This window comes from Chiloscyllium plagiosum, unplaced genomic scaffold (assembly GCF_037043375.1).
Source record: "Chiloscyllium plagiosum isolate Xiang-an unplaced genomic scaffold, Cpla_swu_hap1 HiC_scaffold_1, whole genome shotgun sequence".
Lineage (NCBI taxonomy): Eukaryota > Metazoa > Chordata > Chondrichthyes > Orectolobiformes > Hemiscylliidae > Chiloscyllium > Chiloscyllium plagiosum.
The window spans coordinates 26621816-26643859 of NW_028270139.1; the positions used below are offsets into that span (position 1 = coordinate 26621816).

At 40.0% G+C, this 22044-nt stretch overlaps 1 protein-coding gene across 32 annotated transcripts in view; it reads left to right on the forward strand.

Moving 5' to 3' along the window:
- Positions 1-22044, forward strand: part of ank2b (ankyrin 2b, neuronal) — an 877032-nt gene that overhangs the window by 526839 nt on the left and 328149 nt on the right. The window contains exon 1 of one of the 32 annotated variants that reach the window (XM_087983011.1): positions 6839-7303. The exons of the other annotated variants lie outside the window; for them this stretch is intronic. Within the exon in view, the coding sequence (XP_087839137.1) occupies positions 7178-7303 (126 nt within the window). The 5' untranslated portion in view covers positions 6839-7177. Of the gene's footprint in view, positions 1-6838; positions 7304-22044 lie in introns of those variants that run through there. 32 annotated transcript variants of the gene reach the window in all.

Genomic DNA, 22044 nt, shown 5'->3' on the forward strand with positions numbered 1-22044 from the left:
TCAGTTGCTTTTATCTTCCATTATTTCGCTTGTTTTGAAGTTTTGCAACCATATACAATAATAAAGTTAAAAATCACACAACACCAGGTTATAGTCTAACAGGTTTTTTTTAGAAGCACTCACTTTCGAAGCGCTGCTACTTCGTAACGAAGAAGCAGTGTTTTGAAAGCTAGTGCTTCCAAACAGGTTGGACTATAACCTGGTAGTGTGATTTTTAACTTTGTCCACCCCAGTCCAACACCAGCACCTCCAAATCATATACAGTAAAATTGGTAAATACAGCATTTTATAATTTTTTCTTCTGCTTTCCATAGAGGTGGCTTTATTTCTGAATATGTCTGACATTTTTGTGAAGGTTTGATTTTCAAGTGACATGCACTTCCTGATGTCCTGATCACTTTTCCTATATACTATTAGGCAACCCTAAGAAAATTATTCTACTTGTTTTATTTAATTTAGTTCCATATTAAGCAGCTAACTGTAATCGTTTACTATGATATTACTGTGCACAATGTTTTGTTGCAAAGTAATGGTAATCCATGTTGGCTATAGTTTGTTACAATTATGTGTAGAGATCTTTGTAGCTTTTCATCTGTAGCTACTATAAATACTGTGGTATTTGCAAATCTCATTATTTGTTATATGCACCTACTGAAAGAATGAAAATGTCTGGAGACAGAACATAACCTTGTCTCTCACTCTTTATAGCTATCCATTAACTGTATTCATTATTTATTCTAACTGCAGTGGATGATCCAGTCTTAAATCTTTGCCTTCTGTATCCAAGTTATGCATACCATTGCTCGTGCTTCTCTCTGTAAAATGTCTTCTATAACCTAATATAACCTAAAAAACATTGAGGTACATCTTTTTGGACTTATACTTCTATTTCCAGTGTGGTTCCGAACATTCATATTTCACTTATTGCTCCTAGCAAGTTTTGAGAAGATTTGTAGCTCAGGTTGGGGTTCTGGATGTAGGTTTGCTCGCTTAACTGGAAGGTTCATGTTCAGATGTTTTGTCACCATACTAAGTACCATCTTCAGTGAGTCTCCAGCGAAGCATTGCTGATGATTCCTGCTTTCTATTTAGATGTTTGGGTTTCTTTGGGTTGATGATGTCATTTCCTGTTCTTTTTCTCAGGGGTTGGTAAATCAGGTCCAATCAGTGTGGTTGTTGATGGAGTTCCGGTTGGAATGCCATGCTTCTAGGAATTCTCCTGCGTGTCTCTGTTTGGTTCGTCCTAGGATGGATGTGTTGACCCAGTCGAAGTGGTGTCCTTCCTTGTCTGTATGTAAGGATATTAGTGAGAGAGGGTCATGTCATTTTGTGGCTAGTTGATGTTCATGTATCCTGGTGGCTAGTTTTCTGCCTGTTTGTCCAATGTAGTGTTTGTTTCAGTCCTTGCCCGATACTTTGTAAATGACATTAGTTTTGCTTGTTGTCTGTATAGGTCTTTCAAGTTCAGTAGCTGCTGTTTTAGTGTATGGTGGGTTTGTGGGCTGCCATGATGCCAAGGGGTCTGAGTAGTCTGGCAGTCATTTCTGGAATGCCTTTTGATGTAGGGGAGAGTGGCTAGTATCCTTATTAATATCCTTACATACAGATGAAGAAGGACATCACTTCGACTGGGACAACACATCTATCCTAGGACAAGCTAAATGTAGACCTGCATAAAAATTCTGAGAAGCATGGCATTCCAACTGGAACTCTATCAACAAACACATTGACTTGGACCTGATTTACCACCCCCTGAGAAAAAGAACAGGAAATAGCATTACCACAGGAAATGACATCTCAACCCAACCATATAAATAGAAAGCAGGAATCATCAGCAATGCTTCATCTGGATGCTCCCTGAAGATGTTATCGAGTATGGTGATGAAATCTCTGAACATGAACCTTCCAGATCAGCGAGCAAACTTACATCCATTTATTGCTCCTTTTGGTTCAATTGATCTATATTCTTGAATCTCTGGTCTAATTCTATTTTGTGCCCTGATACTCTCACCATGATGATCTTAGGGGGAGTTTGATTATGTGACTCATGACTGATTGTTCTGTGAACTGAACACTTTGTTGCATCTGGTATTTTACACAGAGCTATAAATATCTTTACAAAGATAATCTGGAATTAAGCCAGAATCTTGCATTTTATTGTGGAATGATGCATCGAAATTCATCTAATGCCATTGTGGTGTCCATGCATTTGTGATCTGATTTGTAATTTTATTAGAAAGTACAATTGATATAGACAAATCGAAGCTGATGTTGCAAAACAAAATTAATAAGAGAACAATATGAAGCTGTTGATGATCGTCAAATGATGCATAATAAGGTGAAGGAGGTTACTGATTCTAAAATCTATTGTAGTGTATGAATACAAAATTAATAATAATATGGAAAAAAATTCTACACAGATATACAGTAAATATAGAAGAACTATTCTATGAGGGGAAAACAGAAAAATCAACCATTTTAAAAAGTCAGTGGAGGCCTGCCAATCATGAAAACAAATGTAATACTAATTATCGAGAAAATTTAAAAAGAATAAAGTTAAAGCTATTATTTGCATTGAAATCATCTAAAACTTCAATGTTCACCACTTGCAAAAAAATGCCTGTGCTCACTCATCAAGTTTGGTTCCTGGTATTTTACTCACTTCATGGCTTTCCATCTCCCCGCTTAACTAAATTGAATGCCTCAATATTGTCAAGTTCAATTTACACATAAACTACTTCTGTGATGTTTCTCCAGAACTGATGATGAAAAACACCAAGGATTCAATTAAAAAATGATATTATTAAGTTCAAATTCAAGTTTTCAAACAGGCTTATGTCTTTTACAATCTACAGCATGTTATATATTTAATCAAAACAGAGCAATATTTGATTGACTGACTTCCATATCCCAATAGTGAAGCTCAACATCGCAGAAGTAAGGGTCATTTCTCAAGACATATGCCAAACTTGCCTTCCGCCCCCCCCCCCCAAAAACAAAATTCAGTATGCAACATAGTGTCCCACTCTACAATTTCCATTTTCTTTCCTTTCCCAAGTTTGTGTTCCTTTCCAACCGCTTTTCTTCACCGACTGCAGATTCCTTTTTTCATCTTTAATGCTGTAACCTTCACAGCTGGAGTCCCAATACTTGGGCAACCAGCAGGACCCAGAAACAAGCCTCATTTGCCAGGGTGTTGTGCATGCTGCAAATTGTGCATCCAAGGTTTGTTTCTCCCAAGTCACAAGCAGCAGAACTCAGGATAATGATCTCCTAATCTGATAGACTGTTGTTAAAGTGGGATGCTTGGGAATCTTATCATTAGACATCCACTGTACGGGTTAACTTTATCCACAGTGAATCCAGCAGCTGCATAAGTAATGGGTAAACCTAGAAATATACACCTTCTGTTCAGTATTTCATGTGAACTGAGTATAACAGTATTCAATCCTCTTCCAGTCATTCACAAGTTTAAACATTGCCAAAAAGAGATAATAAATCAAAGAATTTCCATCTTTCACTCATCAGGATAAGGATACAAGACTTAAAAGATGGACACAAAATTATACTGCCTAAGAATAGGGCGCTGATTGTTTGGGCCATCATTGATATGGAGATGCAGCAAGAAAGATTAATGGTTGATCCTTGTTCTCAGATAGACAGAGGTAGACTCTGATGGTCAGCGTGTTGAGAATGTGGCAAAGACTGCAGTCTCCATGACACTGTTTCTTCCAAATTGAAAAAAGGTGAAATATTTGTTTGAATTTTATTTATCTACAAAGTTCCACATCTTAACCTATGGCATCCAGCACATTCAATTGCAGCACACTGTGAGTCAAATGATAATCTTAAACTTGCCTTTGGTGTGATTCTTAGCACAGTATGGATTATTTAATAAATGTCACCCATGAGAAAAAAAAGGAGGAAGTTGTCATGGAGATTTCCAATCTCTGCTGCATTCCTGTGGCAACAAGACATTGCCCAACCAGAGTGTACGTGGTCTGAGAAATACCATTGACAGCTGTTACTGCTGTACCTCATCATGGCCCAATCAATCAGCATCTCTTCTCCTGATATAAAAATTGGAATCACATTTTTCAAGTGTACTCTATGAATCCTAGTCCTGATGAATGCAAGACCAAAAGGATTTTAATTTCTTGTCACCTTTTTGCCATACATAACTGTCATTATCAAATAATTGTCTAGTTTACATTCCATTATTTTTGAATCAGATCAAACCCAAGTTATCAGGAGATGCATATCCAATTGCAAAAGGATGAACTCACATGCCTGGAATTTGGACTGCCGACATCCTTAAACCAGTTCCATTTTACTAAAAAGAAGTTTTTTTAAGGACTATGCAGCCACAGTGACAAAAACATCCAATTACCAACACACTAAGAACAGAGGAAACCAGGTGTCATGTTTTAATACTGTTTTGAAAATGAAGTCATTGTGTTCTTATTTATTTGCAAACTACGTTCTTGAAGGTTTGGTCAGTTTTAATGATCACATTGTATCAGTTTGTTTTATAAGCTATTGTGCGGTTTTGTTAATATACAAATTTCTTCAGTTCTGGATTCCCTTCATGTTTTCAGGGTAAGCTTTATTTATCAATAATTGTACACTATTATAACAGAGTACATTATTGCAATAGCAATTGCAGCTTCTATCAGTGTGGTACTTCCAATGAACAACATTTTTATTTAAGATCAAGATAGGTGGTAGTCCTTATGCTGGTGAGCATCTGTCTTCCTATTGATGTTATTGCGTGAATAAATTGTATAAGTTAGACCTTAGTTTTAACAAGTGGATCAGTCATGCAGCACATTTTTCAGTAGTAGCATCTGAAGTACAGAGTACAATACAGGGATTGTGTATGTCACATGTGTTATACATTTTATTTTCATGTTGTGAAGACAACAATGTTAGTGATTAAAATTTCTGGGACTGAGCACATAAGACAAATTGACAACTGAGGAAATGCTACGTTATCAGAGTCCTATCCTTCAGATGAGTTGCAAAATTGAGTCTTGTCTGCCTGGTGCAGTTATTTGAGTAGATTTTAATCACATAATATTCAAAAAGTCTGTGGCTAATCAACTTCATGAAAACTAGATTAATGTTCATCCTCATGATCCTGTTGTAGGAAAAGTAGTTTTGCATTTGCCCACATATCGGTGGACATTTTTAGGTGAACGTGGAATAATTAGGCTGGATTTTGCCAGCCCTGAAAGTACAGGCTGGCAGTTTGCACGGCCAATAGAATGGCAAAGTTTGACGAGAGGTGGAATTTCTGACATCTTTCCACCACAATGTCAGTTTACTGGTGTTAGGAAGGCAGAGGATGGGTAGAGGTCAGCTGAACCATTTCAGTGACTGCCTCTTCCCACTGACATTTTTCAGGTATGGGTAGGTCGTCCACTCCAAGGCGAGACAGGCAATCACTTCTGGTGGCCTCCCAATTGGCTTAGTGTGAGTGTGCCTTTTTATATTCAGGCACTCTAAGGTACCCTGAAGAGACCTCCAGCAGCAGAAGGTCACCTGAGCAGCAAAACCTCACCACTCCTCTTAGCAACCACATTCTGATGTTGAATGGGAGGGCAATTTGCTTCCATAGAATTCTGTTCTTCCAGGTGCAGTGTGCTCTGTTGCCATGTTGCCATGTTGCCAGTGGTGGTGTTGAACAGCTAGTCATTCCATTTGCTGTTATTTCCTTGGGGGAGGGAGGGGATGCTGGTGGCCATCTTTAAAGAAGGCACCAGCCCTGACTGCATCTAATGAGTTGCCTGATTAAGGTAAATTTAGCTAGTGACCCTGCAGTCAGTCAGTGTGAGATTGCCTCAGCTCTCCAGCATGCTGTTGGGATCCCTTTTGCATCAACGAAATTCAGTTCACTGTGTATAAGGCAAGTTTTAGATATATTTGAGACATCAGAAAACATACTACATAACTAAGTCTTTGATTTGTAAAGCCAACAATGGTAAAGATGGGAAAGTACATTTGTTGACACATGATACTCTTGATTATTACATGTGGGCTTATGAAACATGACATCATTCCTAAGCAATTGCCAATGATAATTTTGCCCATAAAATCTGATCTATTTTACCAATGACCAACATGCAAAGTTCAAACAGCTGCAGTAGGCTGGCTTAAAAGTGAAAATCCTAATTTGAGATGGTAAAGTCTTTTTTTCTGTTGCCTTACTTTAGTATTACCCATTTTAATCTTCTAAAATGATACATCAAGAGAAATGTTGTTACTTTTTCAAAGTGTTTGTGGGTTTACCCTATTTCCAAGGCTACCCTACTTGATACCAGGAAAGTTTCTGCTGCACTATGTGCTCAGTTTTGTAGAAATTGTTTTAAAACACTTAGTACGAATTCAAAAAGCAATTAATTGCTGCATGTCCACTTGGTTGCAACCCTCGTAAAATGATTTTATTGACATTTTGAGGCCAGTATTGTGAATGTGTTGCACCTAAGATAAAACAGGACTAAATTTATAAATTTTGTAAGGGTGTGGAAGTTCATATTGCAGTCTTACAAAGAAAGGGCAAATGTCCATGTCATGACACAATTGATCTGAAATAAGGACCTCAATATGATGATTTTACTTATTTTAAAAAAAATACAAAAAAAGTGCTGTAAGAAATGGCCCTTTACCTAACTTTTCAACTGACATAGATTTCTTCAAAGTGCTCAGTGGGTTAACAAAGTACTTGGAAACACAACACTGAAAGCTATTCAGGCACGTCAGTGCTATGTAAAGTCTGCTGTATATTAATTAGGATGCTGCATGACTGTGATGCAACAAGACTGAAGGGGAAATGTACGACAAAGTTTTACTTTCACTTAAGAAACTCCAGTTATATCATTTTAGTGTTATATAAAGAGTAGCACTGTACTTTATTATTTAGGCAAACATTTACATATTTAGCTTGTTTAGTGGGTGTAAAAATAGCCAAGCAGTGCCTGAATTGGGAATGGTTGGACTTTGCTGCCAAATGTGTGGCGTTTCTAGCTCTCATTCTTTCAGAGTTGGGTGGCTTGCAGTGAGTGTGAGGAGTGGCTTAGGGCAGCAGAGTGGTGGTGACCATCTGGACTACCTGCATTTGTTTGAAGAAGCCGTGGCTAGGGTCTTTCACACGGGTAACTGTTGACAGGGAACTACTATGGGCAATGCACCACTTTGCCATTCTTGTCATTCAAGAAAGGGTGTTCAGAGGCATACGGAATGGCAGAAAATAGACACATATCCTGATTATTACTCTGATATATGCAAAGAACCCGAGGCACTGGTGAGTCTTGAATGAATGAAATTGAAGTGATCATACTTAAATAATGACCCTGCTATATAGTATTACGTTATAATGAATAAATTACACTTCACTCTTTGAGAATCCTTGCAAGCAAGTTATTGCAGCAAACGTTGCTGTATCTGTGTTTAGGAAGCTAAACGTACCTAATTTTGCTGTTACATCTATAGTGATTATAGAGTTATGATTTCTCATTTTTCTCAATATAATTAATTCTGTAATTATTATTATTGGTACTTATAAACATTAAAAATGGAAACTTCCTGTACTATTAACTTAATTTGTTTTGGATGCTGCTGAGCTTTGTTTTACTGCAAGTGATTTGGAATCTGGTTACTAGGCAGAGGTGTTGGTTGATAGTTGATGAATAGTGAAGATGTTATATTGTATACATTTCCAAATAAATCTTTAAAAAAACGAAAAAATACATTTGTGATTTTGGCAGACCATTGTGTTTATTAAATGATTGGAAAAAAGCAAGTGCATAAATCAAGGACGGCCAGTCCCACTGACTTTAAGCTGTTCTGACAGCTGGATCTTGTGAACTGAATGTCACTTGTTAAAAATAGAAATATTGATTTGGGCAACCAACAGATGGAGGAGTGAACAGTATATCAGTTTGGTTGGAATTTTTTTTGTCTCAAAGTTTACTTTGTACAATACATAACCATTACACTAATCTTCAAAAATATTACTGTGTGCAATTTGTAAAATTGCTTTATTATATTTTCATGTCTGCATGGCAGAGCATTGCTGAGTAACTCATTGTTTTAATTAAGTATAAGCTTAAGAATACATCCTGATTGTAAGAATGAACATCTGCAATAACTCTAAAAATAATAAAATCCCAGTATCCCTTTCTAATATGCCCTTATCAAATGTAATAATTAGTTGAAATCTTGGCAGAATTAATATTTAACTTAGAATTATTATTTCACATTTTTTTTCAAATGAGAAATGTGACTCTATGGCAGGCTGTCATTTTACAGTCTGGGGAAAAGTGTGTTGCTTCGGGGATTCCTAAAGGAACATTATTGTTCCACCAAAAGCCACACTTCAATTCATTGAGCAGCAGCAATGATGGCAATATCTAACATTTTACATAATCTCAACTTATTTGTAGTTGCAGGCCTTGCCTATGACAAACTAGCCCCAGAAAATGGGGTTTCAAGGGAAGAGAAAGGATCAAATGGTTCCTTTTCCTTATTCAGCCACCCACTCTGTTGTTTACAATTTATTAAGGGTACCCACCCTTGTGGATACCTTTCTGCAACTAAATAAATTTGCATTTTAAAGGGAGCCAGTTCAACCAAACTTTGAGATAACAAGAGAGAGAGTTTATTAGTTACTAAACCTAAGAAATACTGAGACAATATAAACGTATGCAGGTTAGAAATGAAAAGTTAGTCTAAAAAAGATAAAGGTTAAAAGATATATGCATCAGTTTCTAAGGGCTGATTGTGAAGAGTCGATCGTGGAATATATATAGTTGAGCAGTCAATTGACCTCCCAACTCCTGTACTCAATGCTCTGACCAATAAAGGAAAGCATATCAGACACCTCCTTTATTATCCTATCTACCCGCAATTCCACTTTCAAGGAGCTATGAACCTGCACTCCAGGGTCTCTTTGTTCAGCAACACTGCTGAGGACCTTACCATTCAGTGTATTAGTCCTCCTAAGATTTGCTTTCCCAAAATGCACCACCTCACATTTATCTAAATTAAGCTCCATCTGCCAATTCTCAGCCCGTTGGCCCATCTGATCAAGATCTCGTTGTAATCTGAGGTAACCTTCTTCGCTGTCCACTACACCTCCAATTTTGGTGTCATGTGCAAACTTACTATCTTAATGGTTACATTCAAATCATTTATATAAATGCTGAAAAGTAGTGGACCCAGCACCCTGGAAGAAAAGTCTGTGTTAGAACACTAGAGTGAAGGACTGTCTCTCACCTTCAAGTCAAAGAGATATTAGAATTATAGATTTTGCAGAATGTTTTAGCCAAGACAGAATTTGTAAACCTGTTGATAATAACTCTAACAGTGGCTCTTGGTGGAAGTCTAAAATTACTAATACTACTACATTTCTGGTTTAATTTCAACCATGTATTGTGTGATGATGATATTTCATGATATTGATGTTGTACTATGTACCAGAATTTGTGAATTAGTAAAATATTTTCCCTTTTATGTGGAAAGGTAATACGTGCTCAGAATGGAATACAGGTGTAGTTAGAATTCATCAAACCATTCGGTGTTTCTGGGTTTTAAACTGACTAAAAAAAGAATAAACAAGGAAATAAGCTTGTGCAAAGGTTTATTTTTACATTTAATTGATGAAAACCTGGGGACAATCCCAGCCCAGACCGGACACTGTGTCTAGTCAGGGATTAGTAACTTTTTTTTAAAAGTTGATGCAAGGATTTGGGATTTCCCAACTTCAAATCAAGTAAAAGCTACAAGATGCTATGGATATAAACAGCCAAATGCAAATTTTACTTCGCCGAGTTTAAAAGAAGCATTAAAATCTCAAACAATCTCTGTCTTGTTTGCCAAAATCAACATGAAGCAAGTATAAATTAATCAGCAAACTGTGGTCAAGCACATATCTGCCATTTAATATACAGGCTATGACCAGGACAATTTCTTTAAATTTGACAGCAATTCACCCAGACACCAGTAAATACTGTGAGCTACAAAAGTCTCACTAACTCTTAGAGGTTCCTCTGCAGAAATTTTGCTTTTGGAAGTCTATGGAGAAAGTGAGGACTGGAGATCAGAGCTGAAAATGTGTTGCTGGAAAAGCGCAGCAGGTCAGGCAGCATCCAAGGACCAGGATAATCGACGTTTTGGGCATGAGCCCTTCTTCAGGAATGAGGAGAGTGTGCCAAGCAGGCTGAGATAAAAGGTAGGGAGGAGGGACTTGGGGGAGGGGCATTTGAAATGCGATAGGTGGAAGGAGGTTAAGGGGAGGGTGATAGGCCGGAGTGGGGATGGGGGCGGAGAGGTCAGGAAGAAGATTGCAGGTTAGGAAGGTGGTGCTGAGTTCGAGGGTTGGGACTGAGACAAGGTGGGGGGAGGGGAAATTAGGAAACTGGAGAAATCTGAGTTCATCCCTTGTGGTTGGAGGGTTCCTAGGCGGAAGATGAGGCGCTCTTCCTCCAGCCGTCGTGTTGCTATGGTCTGGCGATGGAGGAGTCCAAGGACCTGCATGTCCTTGGTGGAGTGGGAGGGGGAGTTGAAGTGTTGAGCCACGGGGTGGTTGGGTTGGTTGGTCCGGGTGTCCCAGAGGTGTTCTCTGAAATGTTCCGCAAGTAGGCGGCCTGTCTCCCCAATATCGAGGAGGCCACATCGGGTGCAGCGGATGCAGTAAATGATGTGTGCAGAGGTGCAGGTGAATTTGTGGCGGATATGGAAGGATCCCTTGGGGCCTTGGAGGGACGTAAGGGGGGAGGAGTGGACGTAGGTGTTGCATTTCTTTTGGTTGCAGGGGAAGATGCTGGGAGTGGAGGTTGGGTTGTTAGGGGGTGTGAACCTGACGAGGGAGTCACAGAGGGAGTGGTCTTTTCGGAATGCTGATAGGGGAAGGGAGGGAAGTCTATCCCTGGTGGTGGGGTCCATTTGGAGGTGGTGGAAATGACGAACCCCACTGGTCGTCACCTACCGCCCCACCAACCTCCATGTATATCATATCATCCGTCGTCATTTCCACCACCTCCAAACGGACCACACCACCAGGGATATATTTCCGTACCCTCCCCTATCAACGTTCCGAAAAGACCACTCCCTCCGTGACTCCCTCGTCAGGTCCACACCCCACAAAAACCCAACCTCCACTCAATAGACAATAGGTGCAGGAGTAGGCCATTCAGCCCTTCGAGCCTGCACCGCCATTCAACATGATCATGGCTGATAATTCCTAATCAGTATCCTGTTCCTGCCTTATCTCTATAACCCTTGATTCCACAATCTTTGAGAGCTCTATCCAACTCTTTCTTAAATGAATCCAGAGACTGGGCCTCCACTGCCCTCTGGGGCAGAGCATTCCACACAGCCACCACTCTCTGGGTGAAGAAGTTTCTCCTCATCTCTGTCCTAAATGGTCTACCCCTATTTTTAAGCTATGTCCTCTGGTTCGGCACTCACCCATCAGTGGAAACATGTTTCCTGCTGCCAGACTGTCCAATCCTTTCATAATCTTATACATCTCAATCAGATCCCCTCTCAGTCTTCTAAACTCAAGGGTATACAAGCACAGTCGCTTCAGTCTTTCAGTGTAAGGTAATCCCACCTTCCAGGAATTGACCTCGTGAACCTTTGCTGCACTCCCTCAATAGTCAGAATGTCTTTCCTCAAATTTGGAGACCAGAGCTGCACGCAGTACTCCAGGTGTGGTCTCACCAGGGCCCTGTACAGCTGCAGAAGTACCTCTTCGCTTCTATACTCAATTCCTCTTGTTATGAAGGCCAGCATGCTATTAGCCTTCTTCACTACCTGCTGTACCTGCATGCTTGCCTTCATTGACTGGTGTACAAGAACACCCAGATCTCTCTGTACTGCCCCTTGACCTAAATTGATTCCATTGAGGTAGTAATCTGCCTTCCTGTTCTTGCCACCAAAGTGGATAACCATACATTTATCCACATTAAACTGCATCTGCCATGCCTCTGCCCACTCACCTAACTTGTCCAGGTCACCCTGTAATCTCCTAACATCCTCATCACATTTCACCCTGCCACCCAGCTTTGTATCATCAGCAAATTTGCTAATGTTATTGCTGATACCATCTTCTATATCATTAACATATATTGTAAAAAGCTGCGGTCCCACTGGTCACTGCCTGCCATTCCAAAATGGAGCCATTTATCACTACCCTTTGTTTCCTAACAGCCAACCAATTTTCAATCCAATCTAGTACTTTGTCCCCAATACCATGTGCCCTAACTTTACTCACTAACTTCCTGTGTGGGACTTTATTAAAAGCTTTCTGAAAGTCCAGGTACACTACATCTACTGGATCTCCCTTGTCCATCTTCAGAGTTACATCCTCTAAAGATTCAAGAAGATTAGTCAAGCATGATTTCCCCTTCATAAATCCATGCTGACTCTGTCCTATCCTGTTACTACTATCCAGATGTGCCGTAATTTCATCCTTTATAATAGACTCCAGCATCTTTCCGGAGGAGAAAGTGAGGTCTGCAGACGCTGGAGATCAAAGCTGAAACTTTATTGCTGGAACAGCACAGCAGGTCAGGCAGCATCTAGGGAACAGAAGATTCGACGTTTCGGGCACATGCCCTTCTTCAGGAAATCCAGCATCTTTCCCACCACTGAGGTCAGACTAACTGGTCTATAATTTCCTGCTTTCTCTCTCCCACCTTTCTTAAAAAGTGGTATAACATTAGCCACCCTCCAATCCTCAGGAACTGACCCCGAATCTATCGAACTGGAAAATAATCACCAACGCATCCACGATTTCCCGAGCCACCTCCTTCAGTACCCTGGGATGCAGACCATCAGGCCCCGGAGACTTATCAACCTTCAGACCTAACAGTCTCTCCAACACCAAATCCTGGCAAATATAAATTCCCTTAATTTAAGGTCCTTGAGCCACTGTTACCTCAGGGAGATTGCTTGTGTCTTCCCCAGTGAACACAGATCTGAAGTACCCATTTAATTCCTCTGCCATTTCTTTGTTCCCCGTAATATATTCCCCTGTTTCTGTCTTCAAGGGCCCAATTTTAGTCCTAACCATTGTTTTGCCTTGCACATACCTAAAAAAGCTCTTACTATCCTCCTTTATATTATTGGCCAATTTACCTTCGTACCTCATTTTTCCTCTGCGTAGTTCCTTCTTAGTAATCCTCTGTTGCTCTTTAAAAGTTTCCCAGTCCTCAGTTTTCCCACTTATCTTTGCTATGTTATACTTTTTCTCTTTTAACTTTATATGTTTCTTAACTTCCCTCGTCAGCCACGGCCGCCCATGCCTCCTCCTGGGATCTTTCTTCCATTTAGGAATGAGCTGATCCTGCAACTTCTGCATTATACATAGAAATATCCGCCATTGTTCCTCCACGGTCATCCCAGCTAAGGTATTGCACCATTGAACTTTGGCCAGCTCCTCCCTCATAGCTCCTTAGTTCCCTTTATTCAACAGAAGTACTGTCACTTCCGACTGTACCCACTCCCTCTCAAATTGCAGATTGAAGCTTAATGTATTATGGTCACTACTTCCCAATGGTTCCTTCACTTCGAGGTCTCTGACCAATTCTGGTTCGTTACACAATACCAGATCCAGAATTGCCTTCTCCCTGGTCGGCTCCAGCACCAGCTGCTCTAAGAATCCTGCTCTAAGCTACTCCTGGCACCTTCTCCTGCAACCGCAAGAAATGCAAAACTTGCGCCCACACCTCCCCCCTTACTTCCCTCCAAGGCCCCAAGGGATCCTTCCATATCTGCCACAAATTCACCTGCACCTCCGCACACATCATTTACTGCATCCGCTGCACCCGATGTGGCCTCCTCTAAATTGGGGAGACAGGCCGCCTACTTGCAGAACGTTTCAGAGAACACCTCTGGGACACCCGGACCAACCAACCCAACCACCCCGTGGCTCAACACTTCAACTCCCCCTCCCACTCCACCAAGGACATGCAGGTCCTTGGACTCCTCCATCGCCAGACCATAGCAACACGACGGCTGGAGGAAGAGCGCCTCATCTTCCGCCTAGGAACCCTCCAACCACAAGGGATGAACTCAGATTTCTCCAGTTTCCTAATTTCCCCTCCCCCCACCTTGTCTCAGTCAAATCCCTCGAACTCAGCACCACCTTCCTAACCTGCAATCTTCTTCCTGACCTCTCCGCCCCCACCCCCACTCCGGCCTATCACCCTCCCCTTAACCTCCTTCCACCTATCGCATTTCAAATGCCCCTCCCCCAAGTCCCTCCTCCCTACCTTTTATCTTAGCCTGCTTGGCACACTCTCCTCATTCCTGCAGAAGGGCTCATGCCCGAAACGTCGATTATCCTGGTCCTTGGATGCTGCCTGACCTGCTGCGCTTTTCCAGCAACACATTTTCAGTTTTGGAAGTCTATGCCAATTAACTCTGTTCAATGTTGCTCTAACTTGGAGGGCCTGAAAACGTTCTTAACTCCTGGTGGTCAATTCTGAACAGTGTGCTAACACAGACTCCATGGTTAATGTTCTGATATTTCATGACTTTCCAGCCCTGCTTACATGGAGTTCGCATGCAGCTCCAATTCCGTGCCTGCAGCCTCTTCCTCAAGTCTTTGGTCAGTGGTCACCTCAGGAGGTATCTCCTTTTCTGTTGCATTTGCTAGTTTCGTTTCAGAATTCCTGGGTCATTCTTGTTGCTTGCCTATCTTGATGCCACCTCTAGTGGTTTCTTTATCTGGTTGCCATGTTTAGAACTCCTCTTCAGTTGCCTTTGATCACTTTTGGTACTGGATTTTCACCATTCTTCATCAATCTCAGATATTCCTCTGGGTCCTATAGGTTCCCTATTCTAGGGGTCATTCTAGGGGTCATTCTAGGTTCTGTGACTCCTGGTATTTGCACCACACTTCTGATGATCCAGATGGCCTTTAAATACAAAAGGAATGCAAGAAGAGCAAAGCATGTGCAGCTCGGAATGCTGCTACGAACTCAGCATGCACCAAGAGTGGTTGTTTCGCCAGGAGTTAGTGTTCGCAATCTCCATTCTGAGCAATCCAGTTTGATCCCTGTTAATTAAGTTTCATAACAACCTCAAAAGTATTAGTGAATTGATTTCTGCAGCATATTTTTCATCCTGCATTGCACATCAGAAATCACTTTTGAAATTGAGATGATGATTGTCCATGATGCTACAGGTTGGTGACTACTCCAGGCGCTCCAAAGCAGTGTCAGGGATGGAAGCTCAATGCATGAATGCTTAGATATTTGCGTATTGAAATTTTAGCCCACAAGCCCCCTAACAATGAACACTTTAAAATGAAGTTTAAAATTTTTGCAAGAGATCCAATGGATTCAGTAATCATTGTGAAATAATCAGGTGGAGAGATTTTTTTTAACTCCAGTGCGTTCAGTACAATTCTGAATTCTGACTTGCACGATACTTTTATTCTGTTGTACATCTGCTTTGCATCACTATAGTGATAATATTAAGGTACAACTAATCACTATTTTAAGTTCAATGAAACCAATATGGCTGAGTTCGTTTTTAACCCGTGAACAAATGTGCTAGCTTACAATAAGGAAGATTTTCTTGCTTTCCTGCATTTTAAAAAGACACAAATTGCAAACAGAACTGTCAGAAAGGAAATTGTGCTGCAATTAGATGGAAATAAAGCATTAAGGCAGCAATAAAAACCTTCATATAACAATAGGATTGGCCCAGTGTGTGCACTCTGTGTGGGGGATGGCAAATGATAATAGGAACTCTAAGGAATGCTGCCTGTGCTATGTGATTTTTTAACTTTGTCCACTCCAGTCCAACACTGGCACCTCCAAATCATGCACATTTGAAGGCTTGCATGAGAACTGACTTGCTCAGGATTTGGGTGGCCAATCAGATGGAAATTTAAGAAAATGTTTCACAAGCAGAAATGTTTCCAATTAAATGAGGGCATGATAATCACAAAAGATTATGCCCATTGTTCACACGAAAAGCAGGAATACTTTGATCTAGTTGCATTAAATGTCAGCAAATTCCTCCACATTTTGCTGCAACACCAATTCAGAACAACTTCTTGATACCTTCATTCTGGGTCAGCACCTTGTCGTCATTAATGACACCATCGCATGTATAAATACCCATGGAGTGCGCACAACCTTTTTAATCCCAGGCATAGCTAGTTTAGTTTTTGATAATTTAATTTCACTAGGCATAAAACATAGTCAAGCAATTTCTATTTCTATTTCTTGTTTTTTTTTTCCCCTTGTAGTTTAGGAAGACAGTTAATACTGTGCAATGAGATAGCATTTCCATTTTCATTATTGGAAATTTGGTTAGAATGAAAGCACATCAACAGAAAAACTAAACTAATTTAAGTGTACTTGAGGTATTGAAAAATAAGTGTTTAGTTATTTAGTGTTCTGCAAATTTAAGATAGAAATACGAAAACAGTGAATGGAGCTTTAATGCGGCTTTAATTTCTCGTTTGCCAGCTAAAGAGCTGGTCAGACATCCCTGGTGCATCTTCCTGGGAAGGCCTTCTGCACCTCAGCCAATCACAAGAATACTGGCACACGATTCTCTGGAATCAGAGCCGCAGGGCAGAAGTTCTGTTCAGTGAGCTCCCCATCCGTGCTGTTGAGAAGGCACTGGCTGCTGCCGGAAGGACACCGCTTGGAGTTTTCAAATATATGCATTTAGAATTTTAGTTTGTACAGTGGAGCGCTCTACAGGGTCTTGACAGGAAATTCAGAGGTGCTTTGAATATTGAATGAAAATGATATTTTACTTAAAGTGGCTTTAGTTTCTGAGTAGGGAACTGGATGTTGGGTCTCCCTGTTCATTGATTGGCCTCTGCAAGGCAGTTGTGGAGGTGAATAAGTAGGATGTATTTGCAAAACATTTACTGCAGCCAAGGTGGCTATTCTGTATATGGTAGCTCAGGCAGTACTGTAAATAGTTGATATATGTAGCATAGCTGCTGTCAAACAGTACCACGTTTGTGGGATGTACTCTTTGCAATGAGAAGATGCAGCTGGACAAATCAGTGCTTTAGAGGGAACGTGAATGACATACAGCATTGACACCAATGAAGGAAGATTGAAGAATGGTTTGGATTCTTAGCAAGAACATCAGGAAGCAAGGAACGAAGAAAGACCATCTTCCTTTATTTAAAGAAAAGCCCTCTGTTTTCACATTTTAATTAGATTTACTGTTGATTTTATTAGAGACATTTAGTCTCCTGAGAACATCAATCATTAGTTTCTTAACCATAAAGGTAAGTGGAGTGAGTAACATTGTATCCTTGACCAGCTGCTTTCATTATAATGACATTCCCATGGTCCTAATGGCCTATAAACTATTGTGTTGCAGCTCATCTTTGATCATCTGCATCTAGGTTTATCTTTTTTAGCCCACCATTTTATTTTAACCAAATGTTTATTCAGCTGTTGAAAGTTGATGACTGTGTTATCTAAGTTTTCTGGGAAATTTCTCCCTTGGAAGAATCCTTGTAAATTACAGCACTTAACAATGCTGATTAGTTTCATGTTTGATTTTTCTGGTTTGATTGTATGATATAAGAATATTATTATTTTTAAAAATATATATATTTTTTCAAGGTTCTGATCCTGCAAATGGAACTCAAGCAGTAGTCTATATAGTTAATATAAGTAGCATAGTTGCACCCTCCTCTCACTTATCTCTCCACCCTTCAGGCTCTTTGCCTGTATTCCTGATGAAGGGCTTTTGCCCGAAACGTCGATTTTACTGCTCGGATGCTGCCTGAACTGCTGTGCTTTTCTAGCACCACTCTAACCTAGCCCCCGCTGTCAAACAGTACCACATTTGTGGGATGTAGTTTGCAATTTACGAGTCAGAGCATATCAGTTTTGATTTTTTAGCATGATTAATACATGAGGGAACACAAGCAGAGATTGGCTGTGAAATCACAAGTGAGACCAAAGTTACTTACCCTTTTCAGTTCACTTCCCTTGCGAAGCTAGGTGGATCATGGTGCTTGAAATTTGACAAGGAAATGAAGGTGCCAGGTCTTGATTTTGTGCTTTAACTTGTTGCTGAATTTCGTGAGGGATAAATTTCTGTACCTGACTGAAGTGCCACAGATAGTGACAATAAATTGATGTCACAAATTATCCGGTCACCTTCAATCCAATAGAAAACCTGGGATATCAGTTCGCAGATCAAAGTAAGCCATATTCAAGTTGCATAATTGCCAGTTCAGTTTAAAAAAAGCAGAATGTATAACAAGATGCTTTCCCTGTCATTTGGAGAGTTAAAATATAAATAGTTTAAAAATCAACTTTTTTATTGTGCAATAAAACAAAAAAAAATTAAATTAAGTTTTGTTTTTGTCATTTGTATACTATAGGCATTCTCCTAAAGCTGAATGGTATTTGAATAAAATATAATCTGAGATGGTTTATAAAAAAAATTATACATTCAAGTACAGGTCTCTATCAGTGTGGTGAAAGCCTTTAGAGAGATGGGTGTTATGGAAGCTCAGGTACATTATTTCCCTTAACATTTCCAATTTGATTTAGTGCCCTCCCCTTTTTTCCTGGTATTGTTGCACTGGCCCTGGTGGAGAGTGCTTGTAATTTCTCAACAGTTCAATTAGGTTTGGTGGTGGTTCAATTACAAAATGATAATCAGTGAACTGTGACATGTAATATGCAACTAAATACATCATAAGCCTTAGACTAGAAATGCTTAGATTTCTTTAAACTCAAGTTCTAATTTGTATATTTTAATAACAAACTATCACCATACGTGCGATCTCTGTTAAAATCTAATGTATTTTCTAATTTGTGTCACTCTATTGATTTTCTCCTCTTTCTGGAGCTCCTTGCACACTGGCTAAATCATTGGAGGACTCGCCTGTTTCCTGGTTTCTGACATTAATTTTTCATCCTGCCTCACTCTCCTTGCATTCTCTTTGTTAGCACTGTAACAATACAAATATTTGCATTGTGGCTGTTTCTTTTGACATCATCTTAATCTATCTTTGCTCACCATATTTTGAAAACAACAACTTCTGTAAAGAGGTAACAAACTTAACACCTCACAATTTTGGTCATTATTTGGTACTGGATGAGATTAGATTAATTTTGGCTTATGTGCTGTGCGGATACCAATATCTGAAACATAGAAATTTGTCTCATTCAAAGTAAATTCCTTGCATTTTTCTTAATTGTTTCCTTTGCACATTTAAATACTTTAAATGTATAACTGCCATTTTTAAAACCAGCACAACCAAACATAATCGTAGTTAACAATTAAAGGATTTTTATTATACCATCAAATACACTTTGATGGTTTTGCAGCTTTGCTAGATTTATCAGCTCAGTACATATTAATAGTTAAACACTTTTATTTCTGTTAATGAGGTTGGGGATTAGGGAAGGACACTTTAATTCTATTTGTATTCATATAAGTTAATGGTTGCCCATAAAATGAGAACTCTTGTGTCTTTCAAAGTGCTGAACATATTTACACAACACAGATCATTACAGGGACAAACTATGCTGGTATTAGGTAAACATTCATCTTTTTGAATGTGCAGTGATACTTCAGAGGTAACATGCATCTAATTATAAATGATCTATGTCATATTATGTGGCTTACTTCAACCTTGGGGTGAAATGTTGTTTGCGTGATGTGCTGAGTAACTTGAAGCAACAATAGATGTGGCAGCAACAAGGTCAGGAAGATGGTACTTAAGAGAATAATACTTCATGCTTGTAACTGACAGCGCATTTCTCAGGATTGTTAGAAAATGTTCTGTATCTCGGAGACACAGTCCTGCCTACCATCTGCACGTATTGAGCAGTGTTTTATGGGAGCCTGCTTTTGGGTTTGCAGGTCACGGATACATGTAAAATGGGTGGACTTCGTACAGCAAAACAGCCTGTCCTGACCGGTTTAAAATCTTGGAAGAGCTCACTCTGTGGTCCTCTGAATCGAGGTCCTCAAGTGATCAGTTTTTTTTTGCTATTGGCCATAGATGTTCTGGGACGGAATCAGGGATGTGTGTTGAGCTCAATGGGTGTTTCTTTGTGTACTTTGGCAGGGTGATAATAGCATGAAGTAAGATGAGGACTCTGACTCTGGTAGGAGGTGCTGGTGATCATGGTGAGAGGGTAGGGTGGGTCTGCAGGTGTGCATGAGAGTAGGGAAGAGGAAGTTGCTGATGATCATGAAACTGGTGGAGGTCCAGACAGCTGGGAGAGTAGCAAACCCATTATTGTCTCCCTTTTCTAGTTGGCTGCAATTAACTACTCCCCCACCTCCCTAACACCCACCACTATCCCAAACCAAATTCTGCTCCAAGTGCTCTATCAGAATCCCCATCCCTACAAGTACAAATAATCAGTTAGAAAGTCACACATACACAGAAAAGTAAAATATAGAATCATAGCACCACTGGATGCATTTAGTCTCAGGAAGTTGGAATCGAGGATCAATTCTTGACATTACGATTGTCTTGCAATTCGCTAAAAGCTGATAAGGTCAAGCAACCTAAATTGAGAAAGCGCAATAAGTTCTGTTTTTCTTTGGAAAAAAACCCTCCTTATTTCTCAATTAAAGCTTCTGCAGCCTGAAGTTTGGTTGCCAAAGGTGCAGAATTCAAACAATTCCTGAGCCAGTAAGAAATACTCCAGGAGTTGGGGTTTCCTTTCCGGGTGGGGGAGGGTGAATATGGAAAACCCTGGAAGGAATGAGGAGTCTTCCAGGTCCAGACGTTGACTGGTGGAACTACCTTGGTGCACTGCCATTTAAATGGGACTGGTTAACAGAGTTGGACAAGTGTGTCATTAAGAATAAAACCAGCAGCATGAGTTCAGTCTCCATATTCACAGAGACTGCTTTTCCTCAAGTCATGAAGATTCTGGTCAGAGTAAATTGGAAGCAGGTTGATGGGGAGAAACTGTTCCCACAGATCAAGATCGGGAACATGGGGGTCAGGTTTAAAATAATTGTCAAAAGGCAAAAAAGCAATGTGAGAAAAAACATTCTCATGCACTAAAGAGTTAGGGTCTGGAATCCACTACTTGCTTTCAAAAAGGGAACAGTATGTGAGGTTCTGGCGATAATGAAAGAGAACTGCATTAAATGAAATACCCATTTGGAAAGATGGTAGTCTCCTTTTGCACTGTAAAAATTATTCTGTGATTCTGTAAAATGAAGACAATAAAAAATAATAGCTCTTCAGCCCTTAACTCCCCACTCACTCCAAATGTCCTCCTCCATGCCATCTCATATTCTTTATCCTCTTCCCCAAGGTGCCTCATACACTCCATGTCAATCTCAGCCCAGTATCCAATCCATAGGCCCTCATAACCATAATGCCAACTGATGTCCTTTGCCCACTTACGTTACCCTTTATAGCTACTATTCCAACTTAATTCAGCTGGTGCTGAGGAATGAGTCGAACGCTCACCCACTGTCATTCTTCTTGCACCTTACCAAGCCAATTCATTCAATATTCACCAGAACAGACCTTGTGACCTTTGTTCTTGTGTTTCAATTAAAAAAAAGAACAAGAAATTCAATAGATTTAACTTTGTTTAATCTATTATGAGAAACAACCATTGGAATTGATAGTCCAATTTAACAGTTTATGATCACTTGGAGCTATCAAATTATGAAATGAAATGCCCCTAATAATGAAAGGTTGCAAAATTGATCATGCACTAGCCCTGTGATGATATTCCTCAAACTTATGTCAAAAAGAGTAAAATAGTAAGCAGTGTTTTTTTCAACACTCCAGACAATTTTTCTGTCATATTTAAAGGGCAGGGGCTTTCAATGCCTTCACAACTTGACAGCTGCCTTTGACAGTTTTAAAGTACTTTTTACTTATGTGTACTTATAACCAAGCCAAAGAGCAGCATTTTGCTTAACCCAACCACCCCGTAGCCCAACACTTTAACTCCCCCTCCCACTCCACCAAGGACATGCAGGTCCTTGGACTCCTCCATCGCCAGACCATGGCAACACGACGGTTGGAGGAAGAGCGCC